At 46.0% G+C, this 19770-nt stretch overlaps 1 protein-coding gene across 3 annotated transcripts in view; it reads right to left on the reverse strand.

The window, feature by feature from the left end:
* Window positions 1-245: 245 nt before the first annotated feature.
* RABL6 (RAB, member RAS oncogene family like 6) overlaps window positions 246-19770 on the reverse strand; it is a 112487-nt gene continuing 92962 nt past the window's right edge. For all 3 annotated transcript variants that reach the window (XM_050926497.1, XM_050926495.1, XM_050926496.1), the window contains 5 exons: window positions 10574-10786; window positions 8637-8994; window positions 4911-5082; window positions 3992-4044; window positions 246-2588 (listed from right to left, as the gene is read on the reverse strand). In XM_050926497.1, coding sequence (XP_050782454.1) covers window positions 2394-2588; window positions 3992-4044; window positions 4911-5082; window positions 8637-8994; window positions 10574-10786 — 991 coding nt within the window. In that variant the 3' untranslated portion in view covers window positions 246-2393. The remainder of the gene's footprint in view (window positions 2589-3991; window positions 4045-4910; window positions 5083-8636; window positions 8995-10573; window positions 10787-19770) is intronic.

Here is a 19770-nt window from a genome sequence, read left to right on the forward strand (position 1 = left end):
TTCAGATTATTTAAAGTTTTCTACTTGAACAATCTTCTTCCGGTGTTTACTAAACACACAAGGAATTGTTTTTTAAGCTATGGTTTGTCCCTGACAGGATCCCTTTAAAGAAACAGCTAAGTCATCAGGAAGGTTTGAGAGCACTCTCCTCTTGTGAAACTGTCCTGGAAGGCCATGCAGTCTCCTGAGTTCAAGCAAGTGTTTGCAATAGTTAAGCTGTGTACATAAGAAAGGTGCAGAGGCAGTTGTGTACAATAGAGAGCTTTATAGTCAGAATGGAGTGCACTAGGTTTTCCAATGCAAAATGGAACATGATCCAAAATCTTTACAGAGCAGAAGAACTTTCAGAAACACTTGGCCAGCTGTAGCACAAATGTCTTGTTTCCATTTTGGAGCAGAGGCTGCAAACTGGTTTGCAATCTGGTATTCCTCCCTAGTGCGTGAAGTTTGAAATGTTCCATGCAAATTCTCCAAAGGGTCACATGAAACAAAATACTTTGACCAGGCAACTGCTAATGGAAAACGTACCTGAAATGATACTCTGCTCATGCAGCAAGACCCCAGTTTGTTGTATATAGAAAGTTACAAGTGCATTTCTCAGGAAAAAAATGGAGCAACAGTCTATAGTTCAAGGCAACTCTGAAGTGAGGATGGATCCAAAGCAGTATCCCACTGACTGCGGAAGTGGAAGGAAACCCGAGTTTGGATTTCATCTCGTCTCTTCCAGACAGTCCACCTTTCACAACTAAAAAGATAAAAACAACCCACACGAATATGGGCTATTTAATAAATGCACAAAAATGTAAATGGGCTTCCCAGGGCTGAGCCTCAGAGGTAATACAGCACAATAGGGTATTAACAATTATCAGAGGGGTAACTGTGTTAGTCTGTATCCACAAAAACAATGAGGAGTCCGGTGGCACCTTAAAGACTAACAGATTTATTTGGGCATAAGCTTTCATGGGTAAAAAACCCACTTCTTCAAATGCAACTGAACAAGTGGGTTTTTTACCCACGAAAGCTTATGCTCAAATAAATCTGTTACTCTTTAAGGTGCCACCCGACTCCTCGTTGTCTTTGAGTATTAACAAACTCTTTAAAGATTGGGAGGGTGGAGGGGGGCACTCACCAAGATAGTGGAAGGCATGAATGGCAGGGCAAAGGTGTCAATAACCATCCATGACCTATGCCGCTGAACATGCACTGATACATGGTTCTTTGATATCAGAGCCAAAATTAAAAGGCTTTCAAAGCTCATGTGACAAGAGGAGGTTCTGGACTCTACTCTGGGGAAGGAAGTGCCCCGCACTAAGTGCTAGGCGACCTAGTAAACATGGCTTTCAGTGTCTGCAGAACTTGAGGGACCCTCTCCCCAGCCCGAGTGGTTTCCCCATTTGGTGCAGAGGCAGCCTTTGTTTTACAGCATGCCCTGAGAAGCGAACACCTTGCCATGCTAACGCATTTCTGTAAACTTTCTTGAAATTCTGGTATCTCCATTTCCATCCAGCAGTCATGTCCCTGAGAGGTGCTGTAGGGCTGAATTGCTAGTGTATTCAAATTCAAGGCTGGGGTGCCAGGGAGTGTTTAAGGGAAAGTGTCAATTTAGTTTCTTTTCTCAAAGATAACTTTACATTGTCTTCCCAACTGCACAGCGGCTTACATGTAGCGCCAGAGACAAGGGGGCCATAGGAATCAATGAGGCTACATGGATTCCAAAAGCAGCACCACAGGGTTAATTAAGCTGCTGTGCAGAAATATCCCCAAATTATACTCAGTCTTATTTCAGGACCTGCAGCTGCTTCATTAAGAGCCAAGACGATATTTTGCTAATTTAAAGCTTTGTCAATTGCCTTATGGGGCAAAGGCCAATAACACCTTTCTCATTAAAAAAATAGGAAGGATAAAAAGTTAAAGACTTGATTATTCACAAGGTGACAGCACGATGCATTCAGGTGGCATGTTTTGCTGCATTCATTTATTTATTAAAACAGGAATTTCAGGGGTGCAGCAGTGGAATATGGTGGGGGTGGGAGCAGGTCCACTCACCTTTCCCTCCCCACACCATGCCAACTACCAGATTGGAACTCTCTGGAGAAAGGAAAGAGGGCTAGACATTGGTAGGAGGAAATGATAACTCATTGCCATGATACCATACCATGACCTTTAACCTTCAAATCTTCCTCTAGTATCCCACGGCTGTTTTCCTTCCACACGACTGAACCAGAACAGCATACACAGATGTAAAGCTTTTTTGTTCCACCATCTCTGTTTCGACAGTACTTATGGCAGACAGCCAAAGCTTTACACATCTGTACCCGTCCTGGCGTGGCTCGTATGGAGAGTTGGAGGCAGCCACCAACCAATGGAGTCCGCTGATTGTACCCACTGCAGGCCTAGAGCTCCTCATAGTCCCCGCCCCCTTGCTGCTTGCTGGCGCTGGCTCCTCCTCCCAGAAAGGCCTCCAGTTCATCTATCTCATTGTTTTTCTCCTTGCTTCTTTTTTTCTTTTTCTTCTTCTCATCTTTGCTCTCCTCCTTCTCCCTGCACTTCTTGTGTTTGCTTTTCTTCTTTATAGACTTCTCTTCTTCCTGCAAGATGCAAAGGCAATTAAGGAAGGTTTTTTCTAATGGCACCAGTAACCCATCATGCATCATTCTGAAAGTGGGATCCTAGGGAGGAAGCCTATCTATCATGGGAATTTTATATGGAAGGAATAAAGTCCAATATCTAGGAGGGATGGGGTTAATGATGTCGGAACCGTCTGCTATTTGTGACAAAGTTCCTCCTCTACCTTGGTGGGTCCTGGCAGATTTGCTCACCTCAGTGATCTTCCCCACAGTCTGGATCAATTCCTCCTGTGTCTAATCAGGAGTTGGGAGGTTCGAGGGGAACCTGGGCCCGCCCTCTACTCCAGGTTCCAGCCCAGGGCCCTGTGGATTGCAGCTGTCTATAGTGCCTCTTGTAACAGCTGCATGACAGCTACAACTCCCTGGGCTACTTCCCCATGGCCTCTTCCAAACACCTTCTATATCCTCACCACAGGACCTTCCTCCTGGTGTCTGATAACGCTTATACTCCTAAGTCCTCCAGCAGCACAGCCTCTCACTCTCAGCTCCTTGTGCCTCTTGCTCCCAGCTCCTCTCACACACTTCCTCTCCTCTGGCTCCCTCCTGCCTGACTGGAGTGAGCTCCTTTTTAAACCCAGGTGCCCTGATTAGCCTGCCTTGATTGGCTGCAGGTGTTCTAATCAGCCTGTCTGCCTTAATTGGTTCTAGCAGGTTCCTGATTACTCTAGTGCAGCCCCTGCTCTGGTCACTCAGGGAACAGAAAACTACTCACCCAGTGACCAGTATATTTGCCTTCTACCAGACTTCTGTACCCCACTGGTTTGAGTCTGTCACATATTATCTACTGGGAGCATGTGAAGCAATGTTCGGTTTACACTAGCCATCCTGTCAGATAAGGACGGCTAGTCAGAATGCCAACAAGTTGAGAGAGAGAAGGTGGGTATGGCAATATCTTTTATTAGACCAATTTCCATTGGTGAGAGAGAAGCTTCTGAGCTACACAGAGCTGGGAAAGTTTAGAAATGATGCACCTCATTGAAGAACAAATCTGCTGATGATCTCTGGTTAGCTCTTAAGATTTATTCTTTCTTGGACACTGCTGAAATTGAGAGAGAATTTTGTTTCCATATAGCACATATGCTGTCTGTTCTATAGGCATACTCTCTACAATTAAATCCTGTGCATTACAGCTCTGATTTTAACTTTTAAATTTAAGTTCTACAAGTTTCCTTGTAAGTTGGAAAGCGGCTAATAGCCTGGAGACTTGGGGACTGCAGACCCCCTTGCCTCTCCGGGGTTGGAATATGGAAGAGAAACCAGTCGCTAACAGAGCCAGCCACACTTCCCTGTAGCACGCCAGCCCCCTTCTGGCTGACTGGCAGAGAATATGCTGATGGAGTCTACACCAGGGAATGATGCTGTACCTCTTTGCTCTTCTTCTTCTTCTTTTTCTCCTTGGAAGGATGTTTTTCTTTATCTGTTCAAACAAAAAACTCCAAAAGTTGTTTTCTCTACAAAATTAAATGGCTAATAATGCATTTTCCACAAAAAAAGCCCTGCTCTCCTGCTGCTAAGGAGGACACTGTATATGGTGCATTAGAGCTGAATGGTGGGGAGATCCTGATTCACACCACCAAACTGCATGGCCTCTTCCATCATTATCAGTAATCTATCAGACCCAACACAACAGGGCAGCGTCGGTTATGGGAAATCAAACAGTTAAAAGCAAGGCAAAATTACATGTGAGTTATTGATAGAGCTTGAATAGGGTTTGACATCTTAGTCATAATTTTAGAACAACTAATCAATCAATGTCAAATCCCTTCTCCCCCACCCTCCTCCAGTCATGAAGAGTCTTTAACGTCCCATAATTCCAGGTTACTTCCCAGGCAGATCAAAAGGAAACAGTCATGTGGTAATGCCAGTCCATCCACAGAAACCTCTCTGCATAAGCTACGATTGGCTCTTGGGATGGGGAGGACCCACAATAATAGACTCGGATTCACAGATTCTGAAGCACGCAAAACTGGACAGGAAATCTCAAGAAAAGGCTCTCAAGAAGTGCCCCTACTTCTAGCAGGGCAGGAAAATGCCCAGTAGTCTCTCCCAAGGCATCAGCAAGTGCTCCCCCAGCTGAGGTTAGCCAGGGCAGGCATGGGAGAAAGTGAAAGAAAGTTCGTTATGCTTTGGCAAAGCTCATTAAATGCTCACACTGGGTGCTGGGTGAAGTCGGGGGTGTTTTACTTAATACAGAATTGATTTGCTTAACGTTGGACCTATTCAGTGCAGTAAAAACCCAGCAGGACAATCACAGTCAGGAGTGGCTCAGTGACCTACTTTTACCTTCATCACTGCTCTCTTTGGGGCCTGTTTCTTCCAAACCCAAGCCAAAGAGATCAGAGTCATTTTTCAGCTTGAAGGAGTGGATTGTAGGCTTCATGGGCTGTGGAGGCTTGGCTAACGAGGTGTCTTCATCGGAGATGTCAGAGGGGTCTTCCCGGACTGGGAATTCACCCTAGAGAATGAAAGTAGACACGTCATGGACCCAATCTCAGCTACCAAGGAGTCTAAACTGATTGCTCAAGCAAAAGCCCCATCTCCTCTCTACTTAGGATACGTTTCTGCTCTCCAAAGGGGAGCTAAGGGGTGGTAGAACTGAGCTATTTTCAAGAAGCTGTCACAGTTTTATACTATTTTATGCCACGATGGAAGTGCCTAGATAGCACTGGAACTGTAGCTCTGGTGTGAAATGCCCTGTGGTGCTTAACATTTGTACTCAAAAGGCCAGCCTCTTGCTGCTGTGGGGTTAACACGAGCCCCAGATGCATCAGGCTTACCAACTGCACAAACAGGCACTGCCATCCTGGAAAACCTTCAAATACAATGGACTCAAACCTATATTGTGCCCTGGCAGAGTCACATGCCATCCTGGGGTCAAAAGAAAGTATGCACCCAGGGGAATCATTTCATGGGGCTGGAGCAAACCCCTCTGTTCAAGGAAAGAGGGAGCTGCAGCTCCCATGATGCAGAGGCTGAAAGCTGGAAAATTGCAGGGGCCAGGTAAAGCTTCAGAAGGCTCCTCTCACCCTGCAAGAGGGGAAAAGGAGACAGCTGTGCCCCAATCCTGGAGCACAGACATCTCACCATGTCTGCCACTTGACACTTAAGGAGTTAACTTTGTTCCTGTACAATATTCTTAGCAGTAGTCCAAACGTGATCTGCCTCTTTTGCTGAACTGCCTTTCCGGCTCTATATGCAGCCCTCCCCGTTAGTGGAGGGGGCACAACTTCTTTCACTGTTTAACCTGGCAAAAACATCGTGCACTGAGGAACAGTTTTTCTGTGGACGAATATCTCCCTGACGCTGCTACAACACAGCACTTCCCAGCAAATCCTGCTGTCTAATCAGGCACAAGGAGTATCAACCTTGCTCAGAAAGCCACTGTTTTTACAGTGAAATGGCGAGCACCGGCCATGCTAAGAGAACAGAGTGTTACTGAATGAGGCCAGTATGATACATGGCCATGGTCATGGACAAACTAGGATAGTGACTCCTCCCACACAACCATGCCGCAAGGTGAACACACCAAACCAGCTCTACAGGAGCCCTCTCAGTTACTGGCTCAGTATACAGTACTTTGTCTGCAAGCATAGGAGCTGCTTTCCACAGTCAGTCATGGCGAGTTGTTTCTGTACAGATAGCGGTTCTACTGTGGACTAAGGCAGGGACATCCAGAATTTGCTCCGGTAAAGGCCACAACAGCGAACTGTAGGATCTCAAAGAATTCACTGAATTCCCTCATCTTTAATATGGAGGAAGGCCTGGAGGAGATGCCAGGTCCTCTCTGATCTAGGCAGCCTTTTGCAGGTCGCCCCTATGTTAAAGCTGAGCAGCAGCAGCCTATCTTGTCAATGTTGTGGATATGCTATGGATACCTCAACTTCAGCTGTATGTTGGACTGCCCCTCTATAATGGCATTTGGGACTTCAATAGGCTTTGACAAGCAAAGGAAGGTTTCAACACAACTTCACCATGGCTTTTCAATTCTTGGGTTGAAAACAGGGAACTGTGCATACACATTCACTCTCCCTGTCCCCACTTTCCCCATTCTCTCCCTGCCAAGCTTTAGTACACTAAGCTCCAGATGAAAAATCCTCAGCATTTGGGTTTCATACATTCCACGTGGCTGCTTGAGCTCAGAGGTTATCTGCAGTTACTGAGAATAATCTGTATTAGGGCTGTCGATTAATCGCAGTTAACTCTCACGATTTACCCCAAAAAATTAACTGCAATTAAAAAAATTAATCACAATTAATCACACTGTTAAACAATAGAATACTAATTTAAATTATTAAATATTTTTGGATGTTTCTACATTTTCAAATTTATTGATTTATTGTACACTGCTCACTTTATATTATAATTTTTATCACAAATATTTGCACCGTAAAAATAAAAACAGTATTTTTCAATTCACCTCATACAAGGACTGTAGTGCAATCTCTATCGTGAAGATGTAACTTACAAATGTAGATTTTTGTTACATAACTGCACTCAAAAACAATGTAAAACTTAGAGTCTACAAGTCCACTCAGTCCTACTTCCTGTTCATCCAATCGCTAGGACAAACAAGTTTGTTTGCATTTACAGTAGATACTGCGGACTGCTTCTTATTTACGTCACCTGAGAGTGAGAACAGGCATTTGCACGGCATTTTTGCAGCTGGCGTTGCAAGGTATTTATGTGCCAGATGTGCTAAACATTCATATGCCCCTTCATGCTTTGACCACGATTCCAGAGGACATGCTTCCATGCTGATGATGCTTGTTAAAAAAAATAATGCATTAATTAAATTTGTGACTGAACTGCTTGGGGGAGAATTGTATGTCTCCCGTTCTGTTTTACCCGTATTCCGCCATATACTTCATATTATAGCAGTCTCGGATGATGACCCAGCACGTTTGTTTTAAGAACACTTTCACAGCAGATTTGACAAAATGCAAAGAAGGTACGAATGTGAGATTTCTAAGGATAGATACAGCACTAAACCCAAAGTTTAAGAATCTAAACTGCCTTCCAAAATCTGAGAGGGATGAGGTATGGAGCATGCTTTCAGATGTCTTAAAAGAGCAACACTCCGATACGGTAACTACAGAACCCAAGCCACCAAAAAAGAAAAAAAATCAACCTTCTGCTTGTAGCATCTGACTCAGATGATGAAAATGAACATATATGTCGGTTCGCTCTGCTTTGGATCGTTATCGAGCAGAACCCATCATCAGCATGGATGCATATATTCTGGAATGGTGGGTGAAGCATGAAGGGACATATTAATCTTTTGTGCATCTGGCATGCAAATATCTTGCGATGCCTGCTACAACAGTGCCATGCAAATGCCTATTCTCACTGTCAGGTGACACTGTAAACAAGATGTGGGGAGCATTATCTCCTGCAAATTGTAACCAAACTTGTTTATCTGAGAGATTGGCTGAAGTAGGACTGAGTGGACTTGTAGATTATAAAGTTTACCTTGTTTTATTTTTGAATGCAGTTATTTTTTGTACACAATTCTACATTTGTAAATTCAACTTTCATTATAAAGCGATGGCATTGCAGTACTTGTATGAGGAATTGAAATATATTATTTCTTTTGCTTTTTACAGTGCAAATATTTGTAATAGAAAATATAAAAAGTGAGCACTGTACACTTTGTATTGTGTTGTAACTGAAATCAAAATATTTGAAAATATAGAAAACATCCAAAAATATTTAAATAAATGGTGTTCTATTATTGTTTAATGGTGTGATTAATCGCGATTAATTTTTTTTACTTGCTTGACAGCCCTAATCCGTATGCTTAAAAATGCAACTGAGACATGCTATCATTCAGCTTCAGCAATGAGAAGAACATTACTGGCCTGTGTTTGAACAATAATGCTCTTCAGATTGTTTAATCCTCATCCTGCAGCTGCTACTCCTGGGATACTAGAAGATCAGACAAGAGCTCTCATCACTCCATTGCTGCTTCTAGGCTGAGCTAGAAAGCAGGGACACATGCACGTTATTTACCACTTTCTTCCTTTGGCTATCAGACTCCTCGCTTTCAAAGTCCGGGTCATCCATCACAAATGAGAGCATCTGGGTGGCTATTGGTCCCTCATGATCACTGTCAGACTCCTCAGGCATTTCTTCTTTGCTTCCCTTCAGTTTGGAAGCTGAGCCCTTGTTCTGGGAAGTGGTCGTTTGTGCCTGGACTGATGCTGTAGCTGTAGGAGCAGCAGCTCCAGTAGCTGGCAGATCTGTGGGGAGCTTTGTGCTGATGTGTTTCTCAAATCCAGAATGCGGAGGCAAGCTTCCTGGAGGCTTCTGGTCAGGTGCTTTGGTGGAAGAGGCTTTCTTCTGTGGTTTCACTGAATTTTTGGAAGACCTTTAAAAAAGGAAACAAGCTGTCAGCTACAACTCTAACAATCATGAAAGGGTGAGCTTGGAGCCCTCCCATCACATCCCAGCTGTGCAGGGGCTGTGAGCCCACTGAGTCACAAGGAGCTGGGTGTGGGGGAAACAAAGAGGGAACTGTCTGCCTTGGATCCATCAGGAGGGGTCCCACCACACAATTAAGCTGCCCCAATGGGCTGTTTCAGAGGGTTGGACCACTGGAGTAAGGAAGATGGAATCTGCCAGACACCAGCAGGGGCAGTGGAATGTTAATGCCTGACTAAGATTTTTCTCCATTACAATTGAGGCCTCCCTGATCATACAGAAAGGAGGAAGCAAAACTAGTTGATCGAGTTAGAAACAGCGTTTATCTAGACAAATATTTCCTTGTTCAGATCCTCTAAAGAGGCAGCACTGGACAGGAGAGAGTAACATGGATTAAAGGCAGAGGATTTATACAGTCACAGTCTTAGCAAGTTGGAACCCATGGCTTTGGTCCTATGAGCTCATTCCAAACCACTTCTCCTGCATGCTCTTTCACCAGGACTAACTGTGAGCCCTTGCAAGACTGGTGGTATCTTAACACATGCGTTATCTTTCTTATGACACTCAGATAGTGACAGTGTTCAAGGAAAACCAAGAGGCTCCACCTCTTTTCTATACTCTTTCATGTCTACTCTCCTCATCTCCCACATTGCACAAGTGAAGCAAAGTGACTAATGGTAACTAACCAGTTAGGTGAACCTATTCTAGGGGATTTCTCTAATTTACACCTAAGCAGTGATGAGGCTTTATAGGTTTTATACAAAGCACTCAGACCCTGGAAATCTTTCTGGCAGTAAGCCAAATGCTGAAAGATAGCCCAGACATCCCTGAGGGGACACATACTTGAGATCAATACATTTGCTTGTGGGCCAAGCCTTGTCGCATTATTTATGACTGCACACAATCTTCCATGCAATTTACACAATATTCTGTGGGCTCCATTCTCCAGCAACAGCAGCACTGCCATTCTCCCTGTGCCAAAGTGCTGCTTGTTTGGTGCACAGAGAGGGCATCACAAGCACCCTCTGTGTCCTAAGCAGTGAGGCTTGAGACTCACCCACACCCACTATGAAAAAGTGCCCAACAGCTTACCCAACTTCTCTTGTTCAAATTTTGGAAGAAGGCTGGGCCACTCCCTCATCAAGAGGGGCTCTCACTCTGGGGAAGGATTGCTTGATATGACAAATCAAATTAGCCCTTTGGCTGCATTTGTGTGTTACAATTCCATCCAAACTGAAAAATGTGGATGGTGATTAGTAATACTACTATTCACTTCCACAGCATCTTCCATCAGAGAATCTGTAGTTTGTGAACACTTGCAAAGTTGGTGAGGCATAGATAGCCCCATTTTACAGCTAGGAAAACAGGCTCAGTGAGATTAAGTGAGCTGCTTAAGGTCACAGCAAGTCAGTGGCAGGACTGAAAAAAGACCTACATCTCCCAACTCCCAAATGTAGATTCAGAGAAGATCATTTTGATCTATTTTGATTTATCTACTTTATCTAGTAGACTATACTCCTTCATACCATTGTGTCTCGTAGTCCACGTCAATGTCTTCATCAGCCACGATGGTGACCATAGCATCCTCCATTTCCGCCTCTTCCTCACTTGACAAAGTAATATTTTTGCTTGGTACAAGTTCTGCTGCCAATGAGGGTTTGCTGGGCACTTTGTCATCTAGATCCAGATCATCTTGGAAACCGGCTACCATAGGATTCCCTCCAAGAGCCTCTCCATCACTGTAAGATACAGAAGTGTTAAGCAGAGCCCCTCAGGGCGCATTGAGATGCATATACTCCTACTTCTAGAATGCAAATGCAGCACTGGTGTTCCGGACTAATGCAACTTGAGTTCTAGGATCTCTTCCCTACCTTAATGAGGGCCATCTGTGGTTAATTCGGGTCAGCTGAAGTTACCAGTGTCCTGTTTGACTGTGCACTCCTTGACCTGCCATGGAGCTCAGGCAGTGCCTGATCACCAGAGCCAGAGGCCTGGCACAGCACAAGTTCCACAACGGATTATAACCCCGGGGTGGGAGGAGGACATCAAGTAGTGGTTAGTACAACCAAGATCTGAGGCGAGGCCTCACAGCTGCAGAGCATGTTTCTGACTCAGTGAGGACTTTATGGGAACATTTCCAGTACACTGTGCATAGTATTAGTCCATAAAAACCAATAGGAATTGCATGCTTTAATCCCCATGCCCTGGGATTCAAAAATATCCCATATTGACACAGTGGCAGGAAGATACCTTCAGCGCTTGGGCTGCTCTGTGTTATTTCTTTTCTATAGTGTGACCTGAAGTAGGCAGCTACCCAGACACCATAACAATGCTGAACATTCCCCAAATTAAGTTAACCTAAGGACACATTTTAGAGTGCAAGAGCCCTTAAGGCTCCCTCAGCTGAACAGGATTGTGCCTTCTGAGACATCTTGACAGGGAGTTTCACTGCAGAATTATAAAGTGGGAATTCTTGGCTTGATTTCCCAAGGACCTGCCCTATCAATGCTTTCCTCGAGATTTGCTCACGTCAGGAATAGAGATTATCTTCACAATTCAGATTCAGGAGGCTTTATACCACCTTTCCTTATCCTGCCTGCTTTCTCTGTTAACTACTTTTTATTCAGAGAAGATCATTTGCTTCTGATAAATGGATGTATTATGCTGGTGTCCAACACGCACAGAGCACTTGCCTTCCTTTTAATGACCTGTTAAGGATTACATAAACTCATTTCATTTACTTCCAAATACAAAAAATGACATTCATGGCACGTGATGGTTAACACTTTAGAGGGTTAAAGGAAGGAGCTGGGACTGACTAATCGTCCCTCAAGCTTCAGACCTGGTTTTCCAGTAGGTGTCTATCATCACTGTGACTCCCTCTGGCCAACGCCCAGCATGACGCTGACCAGCTGTGGATGGTGGAAGCTGCCACACATGCTTGCTAAAGGAACAGAATGTTCAAAGGTCTTTAGTTGATTCCATGTCAACTCACCCAATCATTTTTGACAGCCTAACATTCCCAAGTGGATGTTTTAAGAAATTTGTACCTTTACCAACTGAGTGTGTGTGATGGAGAGAGCTCATTTCAAATTTGACACTGCAGTAAGTGTTGATTTCAACTGAACATTTGCCAAGATCATGATGCCACATTCAGGTTTTACATGTAATCCCCTTGGGGATTCCTCTGCCTCCCTTCTTGAGTGCTAAAGAGACCCTCTGCTTTCAAAACACTGCAGCCCCCAATGCTCCAGCTGAGGCAGCCTGCCCAGGACTCCTTTTAGAGTTCAACACTTCTGCTGCCACAATGAACCAAAAAGATGTTGGCTGCTGAGCATTAGGGACATGCTATCTGCCCAGGCTGAGTGGGTTGCCACTGCAGCCCTCGCAGCCCACATCAGACTTATGAACGAGTGATTGGAATTGGCTCCTAAACCCTGATCTCCCATATAACAGGGCACAGCCTCACCCCAGGCTAGCCCTACAAAAACTAGCTAAAGCATGGCACTGGGGTTGGGGGGGCAGGGGGGGATTTAAAAAGAGGTTTCTGGTTATTAAAAAGAATGTGAGTGGACTTCCCCTTGAAATGCATCAAAAAGAAAATGGAAACGTCCTAGAAACAATGCTGCGGGTGGCTTTATTTTAAAATGCTATTGGTGGTATGACATGATCTAGAAACCTCACTCTCTAGATTACAGTATTGTCTTGAATAAACAACAGTAGCTTAATTAATGCAACTATAGCTATCATCTGCTATTAGTGCAATTATCCTCCCACCAATCAGCACACACACTGGACTTAGGCACGGATCTTTAAAATGGCCTCAGTCTGGATAGAAAGAATGTGTATGTACACACAGATAACAAAGTGGCTCATCTCCACATGCAGCGTATATGTAAAGACACTGACTGCCTCCATCCCTAGCTTCTACACAAATCACCTAGCTGCATCTTAACAGCAAAACAACGAAGTGAAAATACATCAGGAAAAACACTCCTGCAATACAAACAAGGTCTGACAATGCAAAATTAGTATCACCTTGTGGCACTGACTCTCCAGCTGGAAAGAACTTGCAAAGAATGCAAAAATAAGCACACTGCACCAGTCTCAACAGCCTGCTCAACCTGCATTAATCCTGAGCCAATGTGGTCCCTAGAATGGGCACCTAGCACCAAAGAGGTATGTGATTTAAGGTAAATGCTGCTGACGTTACACCAAAGAACATGCTATTGAGGTCCCTCATACTGAGGCTCGTGACATATAGGGGCAAACTCCATTTCAAATCCTGAGTGTACTGCTTTCAGTTCAGAACAAACAGCTCAGCCTTAGCTCTTTCCCTAATGTACCTTCCCCTACAGAGCGAGTGAACACACTCCTCCTGCCACTGTAATTTAGGAGCTAGAGAAAGAGGGAAGGAACTAAAATCTAGTTCAGCAAGGAAGCTGGAGGGAACTTGTGCTGTGGGAGAGGGGTGGTGTGAGCAGGCGCTAGGGGAGCCCCAGAGTGTGAAGGAAACCCTGTCCTCAATTCCCCTCACTCAGCACAGCTGGGTGACCCTACTGAAGCAACTGTTCATGAAGATGTATGTTTGTGTGGGGGGCGGGGAGGGGGGAGGGGATGACAGACAAGTTCAGAGTTATGCACATTTAAGGATATGGAAAGATAACTGGATGGTTAGTAAAGATAAAAGTCTAATGAGGTGGTGAAAACAGATCCACAGGCTCACACAGAACTCACCTTTCTAATCCTGTATCCTATCCATAGGTATAACCTAGCTACTTCTGGCAAGGCCAGGAACAGAAGAAATGGGGATACCTGTTTTGAGTCTGATAAGCTTCTTAATACCCTTCAAATACACATTAGCACAGTGCATCAGACTAAGGATAAGCCAGGCAAACCCTGGGGCCAGGAAATAGGCAATATAACTGTCTCAATGAGCTGCTCAAGGAACATATATTCCAAGGAGAGGGAGGAAGGGAGGGATAGCTCAGCGGTTTAAGCATTGGCCTGCTAAACTCAGGGTTGTGAGTTCAATCCTTGAGGGGGTCACTTAGGGATCTGGGGCAAAAATCAGTACTTGGTCCTGCTAATGAAGGCAGGGGGCTGGACTCAATGACCTTTCAGGGTCCCTTCCAGATCTAGGAGATAAATAAATAATTGGGGAGATACCTATTTAAGAGTTCTCCTTGTACGCTACAGGACAGAAACAGGCCTTAAAAAACCAACATCAACAAAAATGGAGCTTGGGACATACAACCCCATAAATCTTCAAAGACTTGTGCTGATTATTAGCCATGTGATGCCAAATGACTTTAAATAGGAATTACATAGCTCAGCCGTTCTCAGCCTGTGGTCTCTGAACAACCCACTTTCCTCCCATGGTGCTGGCTCACTTCTAGCAGCTAGGCCACATTTCAAGACTGATAAAACATATGAATATATTCCTCAATATTACTTTCCATGTCAGTAATTGGCGCAGGGGCGAAAGGGATATTATGGAATCATAAGGGGGTGGAACAGGTCCACAAAGCGTAATCAAGATATGGACAACACTGAAATCATTTGAGAATCCCTGATAGCAAAAACCATGTAACATCCTAATGCCAGCTTGATGTCGCTGCTATAGCGCAGGAAGAAAACAGGTCAAGGCAAAGCAAGAGTGTTCTTCTAAATGAAGTCACCACACTAGTAATTCTCATGAAGGGCACAATTAGAACAGATCCTACTCCACTGTATTCAGGATGGGCATCTAAGGCTATGTCTACACTAGCACTTCTGTCAGTAAAAAACGGTTACCTATCTTCTCATAACTGTTGCTCATGTCCATTCCAAATAGGTGTATGCACGCTGTGTGCATAGTCACCGGAAGGTTTTTCCCCTAGCAGCACCCATCAGGTTGGCCTGAGTGCCCCCTGGAGTTGCGACTTCCAGGTGCCACATACAGGGCCCTGCCAACCAACTGCCTCTTCAGCTCCTTCTTGCTGGAGGCTCAATTTGAGGGGAAGGTGGATGGGTCTTGGAATGGACATGAGCAACACATCTTGAAGAACAATAGTTATGAGAAGCTAGGTAACCATTTTTGCCTCTTCTAGTGCTTGATCATGTCAATCCCAAGTAGGTGAATCCCAAGCAGACCATTGGAAGAGGGGTCAGAGCTCAGGGTTCACTGACTGAAGCACTGCTCTGCCCAAAACTGCGTCGTCCCTGGCATGCTGGATGATGGCATAAAGTGAAGTGAACATGTGGATCGACAACCAGGTCGCTGCCCTGAAAATCTCCTGTATAGGGACTTGTGCCAGGAATGTAGCCAAGGAGGCATGCACCCTTGTAGAATGTGCTGTTAGCGTTAGAGCTGGCACTTCCGCCAGGTCATAAGAAGTCCGAATGCAGGACATGATCCACAATGAAATTCTTTGGGATGATACTGGGAGGCCCTTCATCCTGTTTGCTATAACGAATAGCTGGTTAGGACTTCCAGAATGGTTTTGTCCTTTCAATATAGAAGGCCAGAGCCTGCCTCATGTCCAGGCAATGAAGTCTTTGTTCCCTGCTGTTGGCATGTGGCTTAGGACAAAACACTGGGAGGAAGATGTCCTGACTTGTGTGAAATTGAGATACCACCTTTGGCAGGAAGGCTGAATGAGGCTGCGACTGGACCTTGACCTTATAGAAGACTGGGTATGGAGGTTCAGATGTCAAGGCTTTGATCCCAGACACCATCCCAGCTGAAGTTACTGCCACCTGAAATGCTACTGTCCACAAGAGGTAGAGGAGCAAGTATGTTGCTAAGGGCTTGAAGGGAGGTCTCATTAACCTGGTGCTCTCCAGGTTAAGATCTCATGTTTGTATTCGGATGGCTGACTGGAGGGTATAACCTGTCAAGGCCCTTGAGAAAACGACCTACCATTGGGCTAGCGAAGACCAAATCGACCATCCATGCCTGGGTAGAATGCCAAGATGGCTGCTAGGTGAACCTTTACAGATGACACTGTCAGATCTGACTGCTTCAAGTGCAGTAGACAGTCTAAGATGAAGGGTATTGATACTTGAGTTGGAGACGTGGCCCTTTGCGTCACCCAGATCGAAAATCTCTTCCACTTAGCTAAGTAAGTGACTCTATTGGAGGGCTTTTGGCTGCCAAGGAGGTCCTCTCTGACAGGTTCAGAGCATGCAAACTCCATGGGATTTAGTCATGAAGCTTCCATGCTGTGAGGTGGAGAGACTCGAGGTTGAGGTGCTGGAGGTGACCACGGTCTTGGGTGATCGGAGTGGCTGACAGTTCCAGGAGCGATGTGTACCAGTGTTGGTGGAGTCAGGCAGGAACTATTAGAATGAGGGACGCCCTGTACCTTCTGATCTTGAGCAGGGCCTTATGAATGAGTGGAAAGGGTGGGAACACAGAGAACAGACAGTCCTTCCCAAGGACGAGAAACACGTTTGTGGTCAAGCCCGGGCTGTGATTCAGGAAGGAGCAAAACTGCTGATATTTCTTGTTCATTTTCATCGTGAACACGTCCACCTGGGGAACTCCCCACCGTTGGAAGATGCTGTTCATGATGTCTGGGCAGATGGACCACTCGTGGCCATGGAATGATCTGCTGAGATGGTCTGCCAGCTTGCTCTGGGATCCCGGAAGATAAGACGCTCCTAGATGTATTGAGTGAGCTATGCAGAAGTCCCACAGCTTGAGGGCTTCCTGGAATAGGTGAGAGGAGCATGCTCTACCTTGTCTGTTTTATATAAAATATCGCTGCTGTGTTGTCCATCATGACTGATCCAATCCTATTTGAAGGGCAGGTGTGTAAGGTTTGACAGGCTAAACGAACCACCTTCAACTCTCTGACGCTGATATGGAGCGAGAGTTCTGTTTAGGACCAGAAGCCTTGTGTCCTGAGCTAAGTTCTCGCTAAGCCGCGCAGCAGTCTTTCAAGGGCTGTGCAGGCGCTCAGGGCCATGGCAGGGAGAGGCACCTCACCCGCAGCCCCGACCTGCCGCAGCGACTTTGAGCTGGGGCCACAGGAGAGGTGCCTTTCCCCGCTGCTGGGGCTTTGGGGCTGGGTTTGTATTTTGCATTCCAGTCCTTCATTCTTTCTCTCTAGCAACTCAAAGCAAAGCTCAGCTGCAGCCAGAGTTCCTATTGTTCCTGTTCCACTGAGTTTTGAACGGACAGTTTCCTCACAGAACCCAGCAAGCAGCCCCAGGTTCACACAAAAGGGTCACAACAAATCCTTTCAGCGAAGCTGGCCTGAGCTTGAGGTTTTTAACAAATCTTAGGTCCAGGTGAGTCGTGTGCAGTTTGGCCTTTGCTGTGAATTTCCTCCCCTAGCACATCAGCTTTGAGGTCTCATGTTATTTACTAGTGTCAGAATGGTATTATGGGCACTGACACCTTTTATAGCTGATGAAAATTTTAACAGCTTTCTTACCTAGGGAGTGAAATCTTGCTGTCCAAATCCAGTGTAGCTCCATTAATATCCATAGTGTAACTGAACGCTGAATTTGGCCCATAGTCTGTTATTCAGCTGTGACATTTTCTGTTTGATATTAATCCCAAAAGAACCCAAGTCTTCCTCCTGAGCAGAGGCTACCGGGGGAGAGGCGCCTCTCCCCACCACAGTAGGTCCAGGGCTGCTACAGTGAGAGGGCTGGGGGAGACCTCTCTCCTCGCTGCAGCCCTGGGGCAGCCTGCACCCGAAATCCCTCATCCCCATCCTAGACCCGCACCCCGAACCAGAGCTCTCACTCCCACTGCCCCAGTCCTGAGCCCCCTCCCATAACCTGAACCTCTTGTCCCACCCCCACCACATCACACCTTCATATTGATGCAAATAACAAAATTCATTCTGCACATGGGTGTAAAACATTAGAGGGAACATTGATCCCGAGGGCCCCTAGATGCACAACCCACCCCAGTGCTGAAGCTTCCGTGACTAGTGACATCGATGGTTGCAATCTGGAGAAGGGTACTTTTGTGCAAACTGCTGGAGGGTTCAACAATCCGAGGACGAAACGAAACTACCTTGTCCAAGCTGTGTCTACTTGTATGGTAAACTGAAGTCAGCCAGACCTGAAGTGCTTGATTACAGATGTGCAAGTGGCCATGTGACCGTGCCGTCGTGGTGGGGAAAAGTTGAAAGTCCTCTATGATGGAGCACATGGTTTGAAAGCACACCTCTGGCAGAATGCCCTGGCTTGGGTGGAGCCTAGTACTGCTGTGAACTCTATCCTCTGGGTGGGGGTAAGGCGGACTTGGGCACATTAAGCAATGGACACAGACTGTCGAAGATTGATCGTATCAGATGTACGTGTGCTTCTACCTGTGCCCTGGAGCAGCCCTTGACAAGCCAGTCATCAAGATACGGGAACATCGGCATCTGCAGTCTCCTTAGAAAGGCAGCCACAACCAGCTTGCACTTGGTGAACACCTGAGAGGCCACTGACAGGCCGAAGGGAAGGACCGTAAACTGGTAATGGTTGTGGTTCACTACGAACCTGAGAAAACGTTCGTGGGACGGGACTATCGATACGTGGAAGTACGCATCCTTCAAGTTGAGGGCAGCATACTAGCCCCCCAGATCCTGGGAGGGGATGATGGCAGCCAAAGAGATCATGTGGAACTTGAATATGGCTCTGAGACCTCCTTTGGCGCTGGGGATTAGGAAGTATCAAGAGTAAAAACCCCTTCTCCTTAGCTCCTGAAGGACCTTCTCTACTGTTCCTGCAGCTAGGAGCGTTTGCACCGCCTGCATGAGATGTTGCTCGTGAGACGAGTCCCTGAAGAGGGATGAGTGGAGCAAAAATGGAGAGAATATCCCATGCCTACCATGTGGAGAACCCAGCAGTCTGAGGTTATCTGGGCCTATGCACGATAGGAGATTCAGAAAACAAGGGGAAGGATCCGGTTACTGGACTGGTGCATCATCCTTGGGTGCACCCTCAAAAGGCATGCTTGGAGACAGAGGACTGATTTGCTGAGCCCTGGCATTGACTGGGTGGCAGATGGGGAGATCTGCACCTGTTATTCCTGCCCCACTTCCTGAAGAAATCCTGTGTAGGCTGGGAAGGGTAGAAACACAAAGGCGGTTGGGGCTTAAAATGCTTTATCTGAGTAGTGGGAGTATGCAGGCCCAGAGAGTTCAGTGTTGCCCTTGAACCCTTTACGCTATGGAGTTTGGAGTCCGTCTGCTCTAAAAACAACCCCAAGCCAACAAAAGACAGGTCTTGTATTGTCTGCTGGACCTCTGGGGGGAGGCCCGTCACTTGGAGCCATAAACTTCTTCTCATGTATATGGCGGAGGACACGGTTCGTGTGGCCAAGTCCACTGAGGCCTGCAAGGAGGTCCATGTCACTGCCTTGCTGTCCTCCACCACAGCTGCAAACTTTGATCTAGGGTCTGCAGGAATCAGCATCTGTGTATTCCACCAATTGAAGTTATATTTGCTCAAAATTGCTTGCGGGTTAGCAATCCGAAGTGGAGTACACATTCCTGCCGAAGAGGTCCAGCTTCTTTGAGTCCTTGGATTTTGGGGTTGGGTCCTGCTGCCCCTGCCTTTCTCTCTCATTCATAGCCGCTACCATCAGCAACCCCGGCTACAGATGAGTAAAGAGGTATCTTACTCTTCTGAAGGTACAAAATACTTCCTTTCTACCCCCTTAGCTGTAGGGGTGATAGAGGTAGGAGTCTGCCACAAGGTCTTCGTGGTGGTCTGCATGGTTTTTATG

This window comes from Gopherus flavomarginatus, chromosome 17, assembly GCF_025201925.1.
Source record: "Gopherus flavomarginatus isolate rGopFla2 chromosome 17, rGopFla2.mat.asm, whole genome shotgun sequence".
In the NCBI taxonomy this organism is placed as follows: Eukaryota; Metazoa; Chordata; order Testudines; family Testudinidae; genus Gopherus; species Gopherus flavomarginatus.